This window comes from Condylura cristata, unplaced genomic scaffold (genome assembly GCF_000260355.1).
Source record: "Condylura cristata isolate star-nosed mole 26May11 unplaced genomic scaffold, ConCri1.0 scaffold00018, whole genome shotgun sequence".
Lineage (NCBI taxonomy): Eukaryota > Metazoa > Chordata > Mammalia > Eulipotyphla > Talpidae > Condylura > Condylura cristata.
The window spans coordinates 8936091-8952790 of NW_004567119.1; the positions used below are offsets into that span (position 1 = coordinate 8936091).

The 16700-nt window shown below is 46.3% G+C and overlaps 1 protein-coding gene across 1 annotated transcript in view; it reads right to left on the bottom strand.

The window, feature by feature from the left end:
- The window catches only part of NR3C2 (nuclear receptor subfamily 3, group C, member 2), a 282191-nt gene that overhangs the window by 121355 nt on the left and 144136 nt on the right, over nt 1-16700 (bottom strand). Inside the window, exon 3 of the mRNA XM_004685316.2 lies at nt 12282-12421. Coding sequence (XP_004685373.1) covers nt 12282-12421 — 140 coding nt within the window. The remainder of the gene's footprint in view (nt 1-12281; nt 12422-16700) is intronic.

A 16700-nucleotide genomic window follows, 5' to 3' on the forward strand; every position in this document is an offset into this window, starting at 1 on the left:
TGCTGGTATAAGTCCAGCCCAAGAAGAAATGAGAGCTCTGTGGACAGCTATCATTTATTTAACATCCACGTGTGCCAGAGGCTGGCAGACAGCATCTCGAATTGCCAAAACATCACAGTGAACTTGATATTACCTGATTTTCATTTTACTGTTAGGAATCAGGAAGAGGCTGGGTAGTGTGCCCAAGGTCCACACGGGAAATGCGCACAAAGGAGCCTGCAGCCCGAAGGACCTCATGCAGTCCCTAACTCAGTCCCTCACTGTGTGACTTCACGCAAAGTGCTTCATTCTTCCAAGTAACTTCCTCAAAAATAAGGACACAACTTACTATCTACAGAAAATGTACCGAAATAAAGTCACAGAATGTCCATTTCGGTGCCTGGCTTATGGAAACCCGCAAATGTTCACCAGGATGAGTGCTACATATAGTCACACGGGACTTCAACACAGCCTAAGATTAGGAGTCCTACTATAATGGCGGTTTCTCTAAGCTGAGTCTGGAAAATGAGATACTATCATCTAGTTACAATAACAACAACAAAAAAATTTGAAGCATATGTCAAAAACAAAACTAAAATGTCATAAAGCGAAACAGTGGCTGCCGGGGAAAGGGAGGAGGGGGGGTTGTTTATGGGGCATAGAGTTTCAGAGCCACAAGAAGAGCTGTAGGATCGGGGGTGGGGGGGGGGGGGGGTTGGATAGTTCCAGTGTGGGCAGTGGCCACTGTCCAGAGCTGTCCAGTGAGTGTGCTTAATACTACCAAGCTACCCATTTAGAAATGGTTAGAACATAAATTTCATGTTATATGCACTTTACCATCATTAAATCCATGAAGCTTTACTAGACTAAATTTGGAAATACTGTCTTGGGGGAAAATTTTGTATGATGAGATAGAATTAGGGTCTACTTCACATGCTAGCACATGATTTATTATAGTATATTTATTGGATTATTGTAATTATTTCATTTTATGACCTTTAAAGAAACTTAAACAGGGGGAAGAATTTCATCCTATAATTTACCTGGATAATACAAATGGGCTGGGACTCATTTCTCTTGCGTTTCTGAACTGGTGATTCAATAAGAAAGAAGGCACATGCAGTGAGCTCTGGACAGTGGCCACTGCCCTCTTGGCCAGAGGAGTGGGCAGACAGCGGAAGGCTCTTTCATGAGTCTGTGAGCGGCAGGCTGGATCCTGAGGGAGACGGGTCTATAGGTGGTGATGATGGCCCACAGTAACTGCTGGTCCCCAAACAGTAAAAAGTCCAAATCAGTCATCATGTATAGTAGGATGATGTCATAATACAATTACTAAAAGAGCCAGTCGCACAGTGAACACATTTACTAAGTCTCAATATCAATCTTAAAAATTTTTCAGTAACCGTAAACAATATTTCCTACAGAGTGGCCCTGGAGGCCAGAGCGCAGTGAGGTCAGAAGCGTCGGAGAGGGACACGCAGAACACGTGACTCCTCGTCGCCTCAGTAAAATCAATAGATGACTGCAAATACTGTGAGTGTCTGGTTCTAGTGTGACCTTCCCAAACAACTGCAGTCGGGTATGTCAAGAGAACCTGTCAAGATTTGAAAGGGTTCAAACAATTCTTTTATCTAAGACCAGGCAACATGGTATTTCTCGCCTTGTCTTCATTGATGTTCTTTTAAAACTATGATTTTGAGGAAAGCCTATTAATATTATCTTTCCTTAGTACTGTTCCTCTTTAAGCTGTAACTTCTGATCACACTGAGGATGGAAGGGAGAAGTACCTCTATCAGCTATGGGGAAGCCAGAACAGAAAGCTACCCTGCTTTCCTAGGGAAATCAAGCCTCCTCCTTCTCCAGATACACTCTGACAGGTTCCCCCGCTGCAGGAAACACAATTTGCTTACCATTTCAAGTAATCTAAAAACGATCCTTTCATTTTTGGTTTGTTTTACAAAGAATATGTTAATTTTTTAAAGATTTATTTATTTATGCTTACAGACCTGTGGTGCAGGGGCGGTGAGAGGATTCACCAGAGACAAATTGGGGAGCAGAATAGGCAAACTGACAAGTAAGCTGCTGAGGGGAGCAGTGGGCTGTCAGGAGAGCTCACTGTGAAGAGTTCCCAGGGAGGGAGAAGACCTCTCCCTCATCAGCCTTTCCCTAAAAACTCAGTAAGTGGGCAGGGAGGCTTCTGAGAGGGTGGCATGAGATTTCACGTCCCAGCCCCAATTCTTCCTTCTGACTTGGAGAAGGACGTGAAGTGATCAGAAGGGAGAGGTGGCATTTGCTGTCACCCTCCATTATGTCGTTTTGATCCCACGGCCACAGCTATAATTTAACGAGTCTGAACAACAGCACAGGGCACGGCAGGACAGACCGACGCTCAGCTTCCCACCAGCCTCATCCCACCGGCCTCTCAGCCACTCGGCCTGGTTTTTCAGATTTTGTGGGCAGCTACCGTGTGTTTCTCGATTTAGGGCCTTCAATCTTTTGTTTGCTTTATCTCAGGTTTTTAAGATTAGAAAAGTAAGCAAAGGCTCTCAACAAGATGCATGAGGCCGTGGACCACCCAGGACTCCGTGGCACGCCCGGCCCGCTCCCCACATGGCGAAAACACACCCCCGCTGCTCCTCAGGGGTTTCTGCTGCTGCATGATGTGACGTGGGGGAGCGCGCAGTCAATTAGCAGCGCAGCACATAGGGGAAGGTGATGTTTCTCCAAGTGTAATGTGATCGTCGGCAGATTCTGAGAGCTGGTGGCGATTAAACAACTTCAAGTAGGGGCAATTCCAGGGCAAATGCAGACGGTCTGCTTGCTTTTGGGGGGCGGGTCAATCTGTTCTCGCCTACATTGGTGGGTGCTGCTGAAGGGATGTGTGCGAAAGAGAGACTGTCACCCAGGGCACAGCAGGTCTCACCAAGAGCCCAGGTTGTTCTGAAGACTTCCTGCTGGGGTTCAAGACCCCCCCCCCTCCCCCGGGATTCAGGGCCTCAGTTCCGAGTCAACAGGGGGCAGATGTGCTCTGAAGTGAAGATGTGCCTCTCTCTATGTGCTTTGCCCCGTCTGCTATGGCTACAAGATCTTAATCTGTGGCTTTCCTATCTGAGAGGCCAGGACGGGCAGTGCATGCAGACACTCTGGAATAAGTTTAAAAGGGAGAAACCCACTGTCCTTAAAGAACAAAAAATTAAAGGAAAAATTGGGGGGCTTGAAACATTAGTATTTTTTCTCCAATTCGCAGAGGACTTTTCTGACTTCTCGACTCGATCCTGAATAGATTTTGCATGGTGGCTCCCAGAGCAGCATGAACTGTGACAGTCGCACTAGGTGCCTCTAGGGCGAGGATGCAAGACTGCACCTGCTCTCGGGTGCTGGGCGCCAACCCCTGGCAACCTCAGCTTGCAGTGCAGCACACAGCTTCCCGGGCGGCAAAGGACGGCACAGCCACTTCCATCGGAGCCTGAGACCAACCCTGGCGGCCACCCTGCCCATCACCTGGCTATGTGCTTTCTTTCTATGGTTGAGGAAAATGTCTACAGGTAAAAAGCGAGCTTTTTTCCTTCCTATTTACATGGACTGCTTCAACTCTTTCGGAGAAATGACCTTGGCCACCCCCACAGTTCTGAGCTCTTCATCTCTGTCCTGAAGGTGATCTCTGCCCCCTCTGCTAAGGTGTCCGTCATCCCCACAACTACCCCACTTCAGGGGCCCTTCAATCCTCCTTCTCACCTCTCGGCTCAGGCCTTCCACTAGACCCCAAGACTCCACCTCGGCTCAAGCCTGTTTCACACCCAGCTGTCTCTCCCTCTCCTGGGGGATGCCCTCAAGACCCCTGCACAGGGCGGGGACAGAAAAGCCCCGGCAAGCGCATTCTCCTCCACTGAGAAGATGCTCATCACGGCAGCGCCGTGCTGAAGACAGGGCTGAGGTTTCTCAGGCCGTGTGGGGCCTCTCACAACCTGACCCCTCTCTATCCTGCTCAGTCTCCTCCACATCTCCTGAGCACAGATCTGCTCTAGTCAGGCCAGAATTTCACTGAACTGCGCCTGCTCCAAACAGCGTGCGCAGCCGGGGACGCCATCTTCCCGTTTCTCAGCCGCCCACCTCCATGTCTGTCAGCCCAGCTGCCACTTCACCCTCACAGTCTTCCAGGGTTCTGTCTGGGCAACCGACTGCTGGCAAGTCAGCAGTTTTCATTTTCAGCGTCAAATCATTCTCAAGAGTATCTAGTCATGTAAGCTATGTGATCCAAATTACAGCTGGAGTCCCTAGGCATAACGGGGACACTGAAGACTTCCAGCTTTCAGCTTTGTGGGAGGAAGATCACTCCCAGAGGTTCTTGAAACCTGATAGTTACATCTAATTTTTATCACACACTGGAAATTAAACACAGAAAAGGAAATTTTAAATAAAACTCGCGATTAATATCAAGATATTGAAGAGGCGCAGGATGGTAATGGTAATTGTTAAAAAATAAAGTTCATTCCTTAGGAAAAAACAGAGACTACCCAATTTCTTTCCCATTAGGGCAACAGAAATTCAAATGAGAGTTTCAACTTAGAATGGCTGGGAGTTAATTATTTAGTGTATAGCAGGATAACTGTTAAATTATAATGTGCTCTTCCTAAGTGTTCTGAAGCCAAAGATGTTGCCCTACTTTTTGACAGGTAAAAATAGTTGGGACTGGATCTAAGTCTGTGAGAAGCAGTATAGCTTATGCATTAAGTACACAGAGTGTGAATGTCTGGGCTTTCTGGGTTCAAAGCTCAGCTTTACCACTTCCCCTCGGCCCCCCCTGAGTGATATGGGCTAATGACTTAGCTCTCAGATGATGGTGAGGACTGACCAGCTGCCTACTAATATGAGGTTAGGTAATAATCATACTGATTTCATAGGGTGACTGTAAGAATTCAGGTGACAGTTTTCAGACTGGACTACAGAGCACAAAATAAGCACCATTAATACCAAAGAGACAGTAATTTTGTAAATCACAGGTTACAATTCACATAGTGAGAATTAAGACTAAAGTAGTCCATTAAGACTTTTTTTTTTTTTTTTAAATAAAAGATAAACTCTTTAGCCAGTTTTTAAGAACACAGTTGGGATTCATCAGCGTCTTCAGGCTGGTGCCAGGAAGCTGAGAACCGCTGTAAGTGACTAGTTTCTTCAAAGGCCAACGGCTCACGTTCTCCCCACCCATTTTTCTCTTACTTAGTCTCAACTCCCCTTTCTCCAGGATTTTATTTCACTGACTCAAAAGTCCTTTTTAACTTGTGCAAATCTATGAGATGCCTTGGTTTTTCTCTGGAGTGAGATGCCTGAGGTTCAGCTGAATATTGGACAACCAGAGACCAAGTAACTGACATGGAGGGTAACTGAAAGTGATTCGCCACACCCCATCTATACTTTTCATAGATGCCTTGTGCACACAGTCTTAAACAATTAAGCCATAGAAAGTCTCTTGGACACTACTGTTTGTCCTTATGTCTCTACATCATCACTTTCTAATAAATTCCCTTTACATATTTTCGATTTCTGGGCGGTAAGCACACAACAAGGTGACAGAAACGGGGTGAATCCCAACCAATATACTGAAATCGCTATCAAACACTCCATCACCAAATGTGGCTGGAGCATCTGCGGTGTGTCGAGCGTTATCTTTGCACAGTTCAGCAACTCCAACCCTTGAGAGTGTCATTGGTTGTGAACTCTGGACTGGCCAAGACCCACTGAGACTCAAAGTTTCAAGAGACATAAAGAACCCAAACTGGGAACAAAATTCCTCGGATGCAATCATGTTGGAAGTTCAGCTACACTTTGAATAACCAGAGACCAAGGAATGAAGACTTTTCTGTGGGCAACTTGACGAAACAAAGAAAAAGGAAGATAAATTCACACACGTGCACGCCAAATATTCTGACCTTTCCTATTCTTTGTCTCTCTATATCCCCGATTCTCAGGTAAATGTGTCTACTTAAATGGATGATGTTTCCAAAAACTTTATTTTAACGGTTGCCTTGTTCCCCAAGTTCCAGAGTCACTCATCTGACTTCCCTTCAGACTCATCTGAATGACCTATAGGTATTTCAAAATCGTCCGAAACAAGCTTGCTCTCGACCCCTTCATCGCGACAGCGCTAGTTCCTGCTCAGAGCACCTAGCAAACCTGCATATGCTGTATAAATACTCATGCATGCTCAGTCACTGCCACCCCCCTACAAGGGGGCCACACCAGCACAGAGATCTATCAGTCAAGTTCACTTTCTCTTTTTGCAGGTTGTCCTTCCACATGCCCAGACTGGGTCTGGCATTCAGCAGACACTGATGAAGCAGCTGTAAACTAAAGTTCTTCCCTCCCAGCCCCTTCCTGGCGCTGCCCCCAGCAGAGGGCATCAGCAGCTACACGTGGGAAGTTCCTGTTACTGAGCCCTGCTCTGAACCCCAGTACTGCTCCTCAGGAGGTGCAGGGTCTGGGCAACTCCTACCTGAATGGCTGGAAGCAGCCTCCTGAATTGCCCCACCTCCCACAGCTAGATGCTGAATGTGAACTCAGGTTTCCGTCCTGCATGAAAACATGCCGAGGTTCTGTCCTGCTTCAAGGATAAACTCAGGCGCCACCTCCTCAATAGATCCTGGACCCACGCTGCGCACTTAGTGACTCACCTTTGGGTTTTCACAGGGGTCACAAAATTGCTTCTGGCGCCCTGCGCTGAGTCCATCCTGTCCCCTTCGGCATGGCCAATTCTAATCTCTGAAGATTTGCAGTTTGGGGGGCAATTCTTTAAGAAGCTTTCTCTGACCTTCCAGGTTGGCCTAAATGCCATGGCTCTCTGCGTTCCCATAGCAACCCACTGAAGGAAAGGGTATCAAACTCTGGGCAAGCCTTAAGCTTTAGCAAAGAGGAAAGGAGTGGTCATACAAATATTAGATAGGATCTGTTGGGTAGGTACTGATTTAAGCTCTTCTAGTAAGCAATCAGAAAGCGTCAAGTTATCTGGTTCCTGATTTCCGGCAAAGGAAAAAAAATTTTTTCTATGTGTTTCATGAGAAAACTGTAAGCCAGCCAAGCCCGTTTCCCTAGGCCTGATGAAGACTTTCGGGCAGAGTGCCAGTGGGTTCTCGCATCCATCAGCTTCCCGCACGCGGGCCTTGGGGCAGTGATGACAGTGGCGTCACATCACAACCAAAGACTAATGAAATATGCATCACCTGTTGGCTTTCTCTTTCTCATCTCTCTATGGCCAGCTATCAGGGGAAAACTACGTTTCAGGCTCCGCACTTCTGCCCTGCCTTGGCCTGTATCCACCAAATTGGGTGGCACAATCACTCTGCCCGTTCCTGTGCCTATGTCAGTCTCCTCTGGAATATGAGCACCCCAAGCCTCTGGGTGTAGGGCACAGTAGTCAGGCTTTCCTTTGGAATGGAGGTTCAGTTCACTCATTAATCTTGGAAAGGGGGGGGAAGAACTATTATTCAACTATCACATTTCCTTAAAAACGCTTCCCCATAGAATCATCAGCCTACATGCTCAAAAGATCATGGACTTCCACGCTCTTAACCACAAGGGATAAGAATGAGAGACATGCTCATAGGCTTGTTTGCTTTAAAAATAATGCCCATTTGGGAAACCCTGTGATAACCTACAATTCTAGCTTGTACAGCAATTTCATGTATGCAGGAAATCCACGATCCTGTCTCTTACTTAAGGCAAGTACCTGGGTGTGGAAACGACAACCTGCACCTTAACTGACCTCACCAAGACATGGACTCTTTCGGTTACTAGGCCTGGCTAACAAACAGGGTAAATCCAGTTGAGTTCACATGATAATGAGCTTCTCTTTTACAACCTTATCACTAACTCTGTGGTGATTTGTGGGAGTAGAGTCTCCCAGGCTTGGCTTATGTACTGAGTAGCCACAAAGGAAATTATATGATAAAACAGGGTTGACCACGGTCAGCTCTGTAGAGGGAGGGAACACTGAAGACAATGTGTGTGAGAAGAAACTCAGGGCAATTTATGGTTACAAAGAGGCTGAGACAGTAAAACCTCAGAGTAGATTTAGAAGTTAGAGATTAAAAGTCAGATGACCTGCATAAATTCTGGGGCCAGTTTATGTTGAATTACTGGTTGGGGGAAGTCATTTAACCTTGACTGGGCTATGCCACATCGCTACACCCTTGATGTAGTCACAACTCTCCTTGGTAGCTACTAGTGGAAGGTCTTGCTCAGTTCTGGAGCCAAGACTTCTGTCCTACCCCAAGGGTGTCCAGGAGTTAGTGCACAGGACAGACGAGGGTTCTCGAGGCTTTCTTGTGTGCAAGCCCTCAGGCTGGGACTGCCGGCTCCTTACAGCTAAGGACGTCTCAGCCGTCAGGTTCACGCTGGAAGATGTGGAAAAGTTCCTCCAGGAAATCTACACAGACTCTCTACTCGACACATTTTCCCACCACGACCTTGAAGATCTGCAAGCCTGCAAGGATTTTATAATCCTACAGAACAGCTCTATGGTCAAACATAATTCAGGGGGAAAAAAGGTCTAAGGAAGAAAAAAACTGAAGATGGACAGAGCAACACTGTAAAAATACTGTATCATTTATGCCATTTCTCTGCACAGATATGACCTGAGGACTTTCACACTTATCCTTAGAGAAAATAAAGATTGCACATGTTGGTGCCACTTTGCATTTATAAAATCTGCAAAAGCATGTTGTTTCATTTCAGTACTAAGGTGGGCAATATGGCAGCTCTGATGTGCACACAAAGAAACCAAGCCCCAGGCTGATGATATAATTTGCCTCACTCTCACCACTAGTGAGTAGCATAGCCAGAAATGAAAACTAATTCTTCTGATCTTAAAGCCTGTACAGTCTCCATTACAAGGGAGAATCTTATTTTAAAAAACAACTTTAAGGTCTGAAAGGTTTTTAAATAAAAGAATAAGTATGTATTGCATATCATCTATATTTCACATGAAGTGTGATATAGTCATAGAAATGGATTTTACAAGTTTCATACATTTCACATGAAATGTGATATAGTTATATATACTCATATATTCCACATTAAGTATATGGATATATAGATATATAGATATATAGTTAGATAGATAGATAGATAGATAGATAGATAGATAGATAGATAGATAGATAGATAGATAGATAGATATAATACATAATGGAATATAAATATATGAAATACATGTGAAACACACACACACACACATAACACATACATGCTTATTCTTGGAAAAACTGCAAGGCAAACAAACAACTCAAGTTTAAAAATAAAATGATAAACTTCCATTTGTAAGGTATAATAACATAGCTCTTAACTGCCATTACTGGCAAGTAAGGTTTTCTGGATGAGGTGTCTAAGTGTTTTTATATTAAATGTTTCAGAAAACAAAAATAAGCACATACACACGTTCCCATTAAACCAAACACAGACAACAAAATTTATGCTCTTAAAAATGGTTTGCTGTCTCTGAATCAGTCACCACCGTGCTGCGCATTAAGCTCTGGAGCAGAGGGCAGAGGCCACGAAGCCTTGCCCGGACACACGCCGGAGTCACACGGTGTTGCTTTGCCTCTTCCCTGGAGCTCTAGATCCTTTCCGCTCTGACAGATGTTCCCATCTCAGCGCCTCTACCTGCTCTGCCTTTGGATCTAAGAGGACACTTCAGGTTATCCAGGTAAGCAGCCAACAAACTTAGCACGACTCAATATGAAACAGACACGTACGTTGTGCATATGAGTGTGCACACGCACAGTCTCTCACACACACGGTATCATGCACACACCTGAAGGGGAGCACCTGTGTCCTGTAAACCTCTGTTGCCACCTATCTCATCGAGTAGGCATGAAAGAACGATAGTTTTCATGAACTTGAGAACCAACAGGGAACCTGGAAAGAAGAGATTGTGAAGTTTGGAGTTAAGAGACTTGCAGTGGGTGCCAGATTGAGAATCAAAATTCTCTAAATGGGATTAAGTTTCTTCTTATTCTGAACAGATTAGGTGACTGGGTTTGATCCCAAATGGATCCCAAATGTTTCCATCTGTAAAGGGGACTAAAAATAACATGCACTTTTGGGTGTTCTTTGACAAATGAGTGCTTCAAACCATCGGAAGTATTCTAAAAAGTTATTTCTTATTAAATCCCAAAGTTCTGATACAAAGATAGCTGTCCTCACACTCACTCACACACCCCCTCTCATACAAAAACAGGAAGACAGAGAACAAATGAAAAAGCCAACAAATAGGTCTTACTTTCATCAGGGTTAAATTTTAAATTTATAGCCTTGTCTCATGTGGGCAACTGCCAAAATTTAAATTCCCAATAAACAGGGAATGTTAAGTAAGAAAAGTCTTAAAAGACACACACCAAGCTTCACTATCAACTGGTCAGCTTTTCCGTAATGGGAAAAGAATGTACACTTAGAAGTTTCCAGATTTACTCATATCTAAGTTATAAAAACTATTATTTCCTCATTCACTTCCATAGAAGCTACTTAAAAAGCAGCAACTAACTAAAATGGCTAGAACATCCTCTTGGGCAGTAGAGAAAAGCAGAGTGTAGCAGTAGCTCACGTGGGGTTCTGATACAATGGTGATGTGAACACTGGGTAATGGAGAGGCCCCCCTTCCACTCGGAACTGCGTCTCTGATGCCTCCTTTTCACACACTGCCTTCCTGCCCCCCACTTACCTGGCCTGCGAGGGGAGCGCTCTACTGGAAGCTGAAAGGCAGCATAGGAAAGTGCCCAGACTAACTTCCCCCGTCAGTCTCCTACTGACTCTAGGAAAGAGAAGGAGGGCTTAAAAAATGACAATTTCTGTACTGCACAGATAAACTCTTCCCGTTTGCTAGAAACTGACTCTCAGTAAAAGTGCTCACAGTGTCCCAAGTGAGCCCCTGCCCCTTTGTATGGCTCAGCCCGGCCAGGACATGCCTGCCAGCCCCTGCTTCCCCGGGTCCCTGCATCTGGCTCCAGGGGCCTGGGGGCTGAGGCTGGCCTAAGCGTGGCCCACGGGGCTTTAGCAGGCCCACTGGGAACAGCAACAAAAAAATCTCTTTACGGGATACTGGGGTCTGGCTCATCACCATGACAGAACCTGGTGAGAACAAAGTAAGAGCAAAGACAAGCGCCGGAGAGGAGGGCGCCAGGCACTCTGAGGCTGGAGGCCACGCCCGGGTCTGCGTGCGTGGCCGGGATGGGGATGCGCCATGTCCTGAGAGAGATGCTCAACTATTACCGATTCTGCATTGGCTTTGGGGACTCTCATATAATGGGTAGTGTAAATAATGTAAAAACATGTAATATCAGTGAAATACTGCAACATCATTCCAGAATTCAAGCAATAATTATTTGGTTCCCTTTTTCATCCCAGAACCATGGGCATTACTTTGCCATCTCCAGCAAAACGGAGGCGAAATGTTTGAGTCATTTATGTTTAAGTCTTGGACACAGCGATTCAGCTCTCAGAAAACTGCCCTGAGAAGGCAACCTTTGGGCATCTTGATGCCGCATTTCTGACCGAACATGTGTCAATTGCACGTAAGACTTCTACTCGTAACAAAAATTCAACACTTTTACCAAGCTAGTATTCAATTTTACCAAAATCCTCTGGCTCAAGTCTGCTGTTAATGACTTGCTATGAGAGAGAAGGAAAACAAAAACAAAGTAGACTCTTCCTCCCGGGGAAGTGCAATTACTTGGAGAGAAGCAGAAGTCAGCCTGCGAGAGAATCTCACATTTTTCATTTAGGAGCTCATTTGCAAATCCTCAGTCAGAACAAAAGCTGAACCCAGAGCCGACCTTGGTGTCTAAAGCAGTTGTTAAATAAAATGCGTGGCCCACACATAGATTACAACCGTGGACCAGATTATCAATATTCCACTCCCCCCGGACATGTATCATTCACACAGCAATACAGAGAAGGCAGCAATGGTGCATTTTGTATGTGCCTAGTGAAATGCTTCTCTAGATCATGCAAATTAAATTTCTGAGGACACAAAGATTCTTCTCAGTCTCGCTGGAAAATAGACAAATAAACAGCAACAACAAATCCCCTTTTCATCAGTTGATCTCAGTTCACAATTTCAAACTCTGTCCCTTAAGTTTTCTTAGTGCAAGAGCCCTAGGCAATAGTTTTAGATAAGGCATTATTACTATTTGTCACTAACAGAGGACATCAAAAAATAGCCTTAAGGAATTCACAATAATGCTATAGAGTTAACTATGCAACTACACACCAGGAGAAAAATGTGTAAAAGGAACACCCACATGAACATTTACCTTCCACTGCTCTTTTGAAGAACACCTTGCAGCTGCCACAGGTTACCACCCCATAATGACATCCTGAAGCCTCATCCCCACACACCAAACATATTTTGGAAGGTCTTGAGGATCCAGTAGAAACACTTCGTAAAGTAGAGCTGGGGAAAGAAATCAAGATTTAAGTAACTACACTGTAAAGGTACATTTGATACGCTGTTCAGCTTAGCTCAAAACATCATCATCACGGTCCCGTAAATGCAAACCGGTTACGTCTGTACAGTCACATGCTGTGGTGGCTTAGGGAAGGCAGGCTCCAACTCGATCTGAGCAATAATGCTATTGAGGGTTCTGTGTAGCCGTCTCTTCTCAGCACAGAGAAACTGAGAGACAGGTGACCACATAGAAAGTTCATTCCTCCATTTTCTGGTATTGAGAACATTTACCAAAGGAGAAACTATTTTTCTTTTGCATTCTAGGTGGGCAGGGAGGAGAAGGATCCTGAGCTGAGTCATCAGGGAAGTATTTTTGGCATCAAAAAACTATTAAAATACTTCTTAACTCCCTTCACCTGGACTCAGATTATATATCACAATTATGCCAGATTAAAAAACTTTCCTTTCCAAAACAATCCACTAAAAAGCAATTTTAAAAATTCTTGTCTTGTCTCTACTGCCAGCAAATCTCCCCGCGCCTCCCAAGCTCCTAAAGTTTTTCTTGTTACCTTATACTTGGCTCAAAGTACTTCATTCTGTGCCTTTCATTTGAAAGGTCCTAGGCAACCAGCTTTTAGGGACAGCTTTTAGCCCTTTAACAACAATCTTTGAAAAACATTCGAAGGAGAATCTTCTCAAGATCTCTATCACCATCTCTGTTAATGGCACATTCTGGACAAAATCTTTTTCATTCTACTGAAGAATGTCAGTGCAGGGACGTCTGTGTACCCACAGCAGAGAGGCTGACGTCCTCCCCCACCTTCCCCCATGGTCCGCACACAGTTAATGTCCACCCCCAGGTGGGCAGGACGCTGAGAGAGAGAGAGGAGGCCCCAGTCTTCGATCCTGATGTGAGGTTCCCCGAGCTTTCCTGGCATCTATGGGGGTGGGTTCAGCCCTTCCATTTGGGAGGGTGGGGACATCCCGGCCAAAGAGCAGGGCCCAGAGGCTGACACTGAAGTGCGTTCTGGATTCTGACAGGGGACAGAGGAAACAGAGGGTGCACCAGCTCAGAGAAGCATGGGCTGGAGGGGCATGGGGTGGGGGGCTCCCACTGTGGGTGGCCAGGACCTCGCTGTCCTGGCTCCTGTCTCCCTGAACAGCAGCAGACACAGGAGCCAGTTCAGGAACAGTCAGAGGGTGGGATGGTCATGTGCTGGTGTTGATCCGTTTTTCAAATGAACTAAAACATGGTGATATTGCTTAGGTAATTAAAAAAGAAATGGGGTTAGCTGCTTTAACGACTCTCACCGAAAGGAGATGGAGGAACTCGGCTGCCCAGAGCACTGTGGCATGACAGACTTTCTAGAAAAAGACTTCTCAAACCCCGGACTGAAACCAAGTTCTCCTGAGTTATTTCTCCCTCTGAGAAAAGTGCCTTTATTGTTTTTTACTGTGTCCTTTGACTTCTTTATGGCATTCAAAACATTCCATTTCGGCATCAGTGACTTCTTCAGTGCATTAACCAGTAAAGCTCAATCCACATTCCGCCTGACTCTCTACATGTCACAGGGAAAAGCCACGACTTTGTTAACATTTAGAACATGACAAAATCAGCGCTAGGATGCAACTGCTTTCTCTCCACCGGGAGTCCTTCCTGGGAACCTTGGTGACCTTTTAGCTTTGGTCACTGAAATTCTCCTCTTGTATCTAAACTCACCTTCTTGGGGACCGCCTCAAGTCTCTTGACTGAGTACCACCCAGATGTGGGGGGCCTCCAGATGCTGATCTCCAGCCCACATCCCTTTCTGGAATTTCAGACCCGCTTCACCAGCCCCCCGAGGGTGCTCCCCTGACTGAAGGCTGGTCTCCTCCCAACTTTCTGCCTCAGTGGCAGCTGTTACAGGTTGAACTGTGTCCCCCCAACTTCCATGCTGGAATCCTAGGCCTCAGAACTTCAGAAAGCGACCCATTTGGGAAGAGGCTCAGAGCAGATGATACTGGCGAAGATGCTACTGGGTAGGGTGGGCCCCCCGTTCAGTGGGACTGGTGTCCGTATTTAACATGGGAGATGGGCCCAGACACCCGTGGGAGAAGGCCACGTGAGGATGAAGGCAGCGATGTTTTCACAAGTCAAACAATGCCCAAGATGCCAGGAGGCCCTTGTAGACGGGAGAGAGGCAGCTTCTCCCATAATCTTCAGAGGATCTGCCCACACCGGCACCTTGAGCCTCCGGAAATCCCTGTGGTTCAAGTGTCCCTGGTTATGGTGCCCAAGCAAACACAGAGCGCCTTGGGTTGCTCCCCGACTCCTCTCTTATCCTCACACCACACACATGATCTGTTCAGTTCTATTCTCTTGACTCTCACCAGATAGTCACAATCTGAGCGCCTCCCATAGCCTCTGGCACGACTCTCCTCCAACTTGTCAACACTGCTTCCCCAGAATTACCCTCCTTCACTCCACCGCTCAAAGACACCCATCAGCCTTCCTTCATCCTCAGAGCAAAAGTCAAGGGCGGCTCTGTAACCAGTCTGGTTCCTGGCACATCTCTAACCTGACGCGTGGGTTCTGTTTCTGCACCACGGGCCTCTGACCCGCCCTCAGACACCCATAGGGGCTCCTACCCCAGGGCTTTCACACCTACCATTTGGTCTCGCCCCGGACATGTGAGCCTCTCCCGCACCTCCCACAAATGTCTCTCTCAGACAGGCCTCCCTGACTGTCTCCGGACCAGCCCCTTTCCTCAGGGCTCAGGGCTCTTCTCTCTTTTGGGCTTTATTTTTCTCCACAGCACCTATTATGTCCAACGCATTGTCTAGTTTACTTTAGCCTGTACTTGTCTCAGCCATACAAGAAAGGAAACTCAACGAAGGCCAAAGACTTTCTCCTGTGTGATGTGCACGGTGGCCCCCGAGCTGGGATCTGTCCCCCACACAAAGCAGGCTCCCACCCACCACATGTGGCCTCCTCAGGAGAACTCTCATGGCCAGCTTTGAAGTCCTGCTGCCTCCTCTACAAAGGGTTTGGGCCTCCATAAGAGTGAAATAGACACAGAAGCACTAAGTTCAGAGAAGGTGAAGACAAAGTCTCACATAAAAAACGATGCGCTGTGCAGCCCACATTTAAACAATCACGGTTCAGTTACAAAGTTAACACAAGCAAATGATTTTTCCTTCCGTTAGCTCACATCTTTCCATGACAAAATGGCTAAGCGGTCTCCAGGAGCTTCTCTGCAGCATTCTGCCTCTTCAGTCTCTAATGCTGTGCTGACCTTGTTCTCCTAAGGACAACTTCTCTCTTTCAGGCAAGTTCTTGTTTTCTTAATTGCCAGTTTTTTTTTTTAGAGTCCCTGGTTCTCAGCCATCTTTGCTCTTTTTTTGTCTGCATTCTACCTTTTAGTGACCTCATCCACAGGCCTGGCCCCACCAGCTCTCGGGCACAGGGCTCATCAGTTCCTCAAGTCCAGCTCCAACCTCTCCACCTTCCAACTTTGTTTCTTCCTTCCTTTCCATAACTGCTCTTTGTTCTAGTAGTTTCTGGAAGGGGACTGCCAACTGCTTATCATTCAACTTTGAACCTTACCTAGCATGTCTAATCCACCACCAAGTCTTGCTCATTTCTGCCTTGCATGTTTCACCTCTCTTCTCCTGACCCTGCCTCTGGGAACTCTCAGTCCCTTGTCTCCCCCTGAGGTACTCCGCTGACTCCAGTGTCTTCTCATTCTCAGTAGGTGGCAAGTGACTTTGCTGAGAAAGAGGCTGAACTGTTTATTCTACCTCCTGCTTCAGTAGTCTCTGACTGCCCCAGTGCTGCCATTCATGGGACCCTCAACAGATTAGTCACTTAGGTGAGCTCCTTTCTGACCCCTGCAGGTGCTCACACTGCCCAGGCTCAGGGGTCACACCCGACATCCTTGTGTGTGTGTGTGTGGGGGGTGTGTCTGTGGGCCCTACCCTTTAGCAGCCAGCGTGTCTCCCCCCATCTCCATCCTGGAGATCCTGCCCGTCCTTCAGCCAGCAGGAAGGACCACTCTTCCTTCTGATTCACTTCAGCATTCTGATGCCCCCTCTCCGCAGCAGTCAACACTCTTCCCTGGACATTAGTGGCCTATGTACACATCCCAAGTCCCTTGAGGGCAAAACCCTTGTCCCATACATCTCAGTGCTCCCGGCTGCCATGGGAATAGAGATGGTTCTATTTATTGAACGAATGAAATTGCACTCCTAATCTCATGACAGTAGAACATAAATTTCCAAAAGGCAATTTTACAGAAGGTAAATT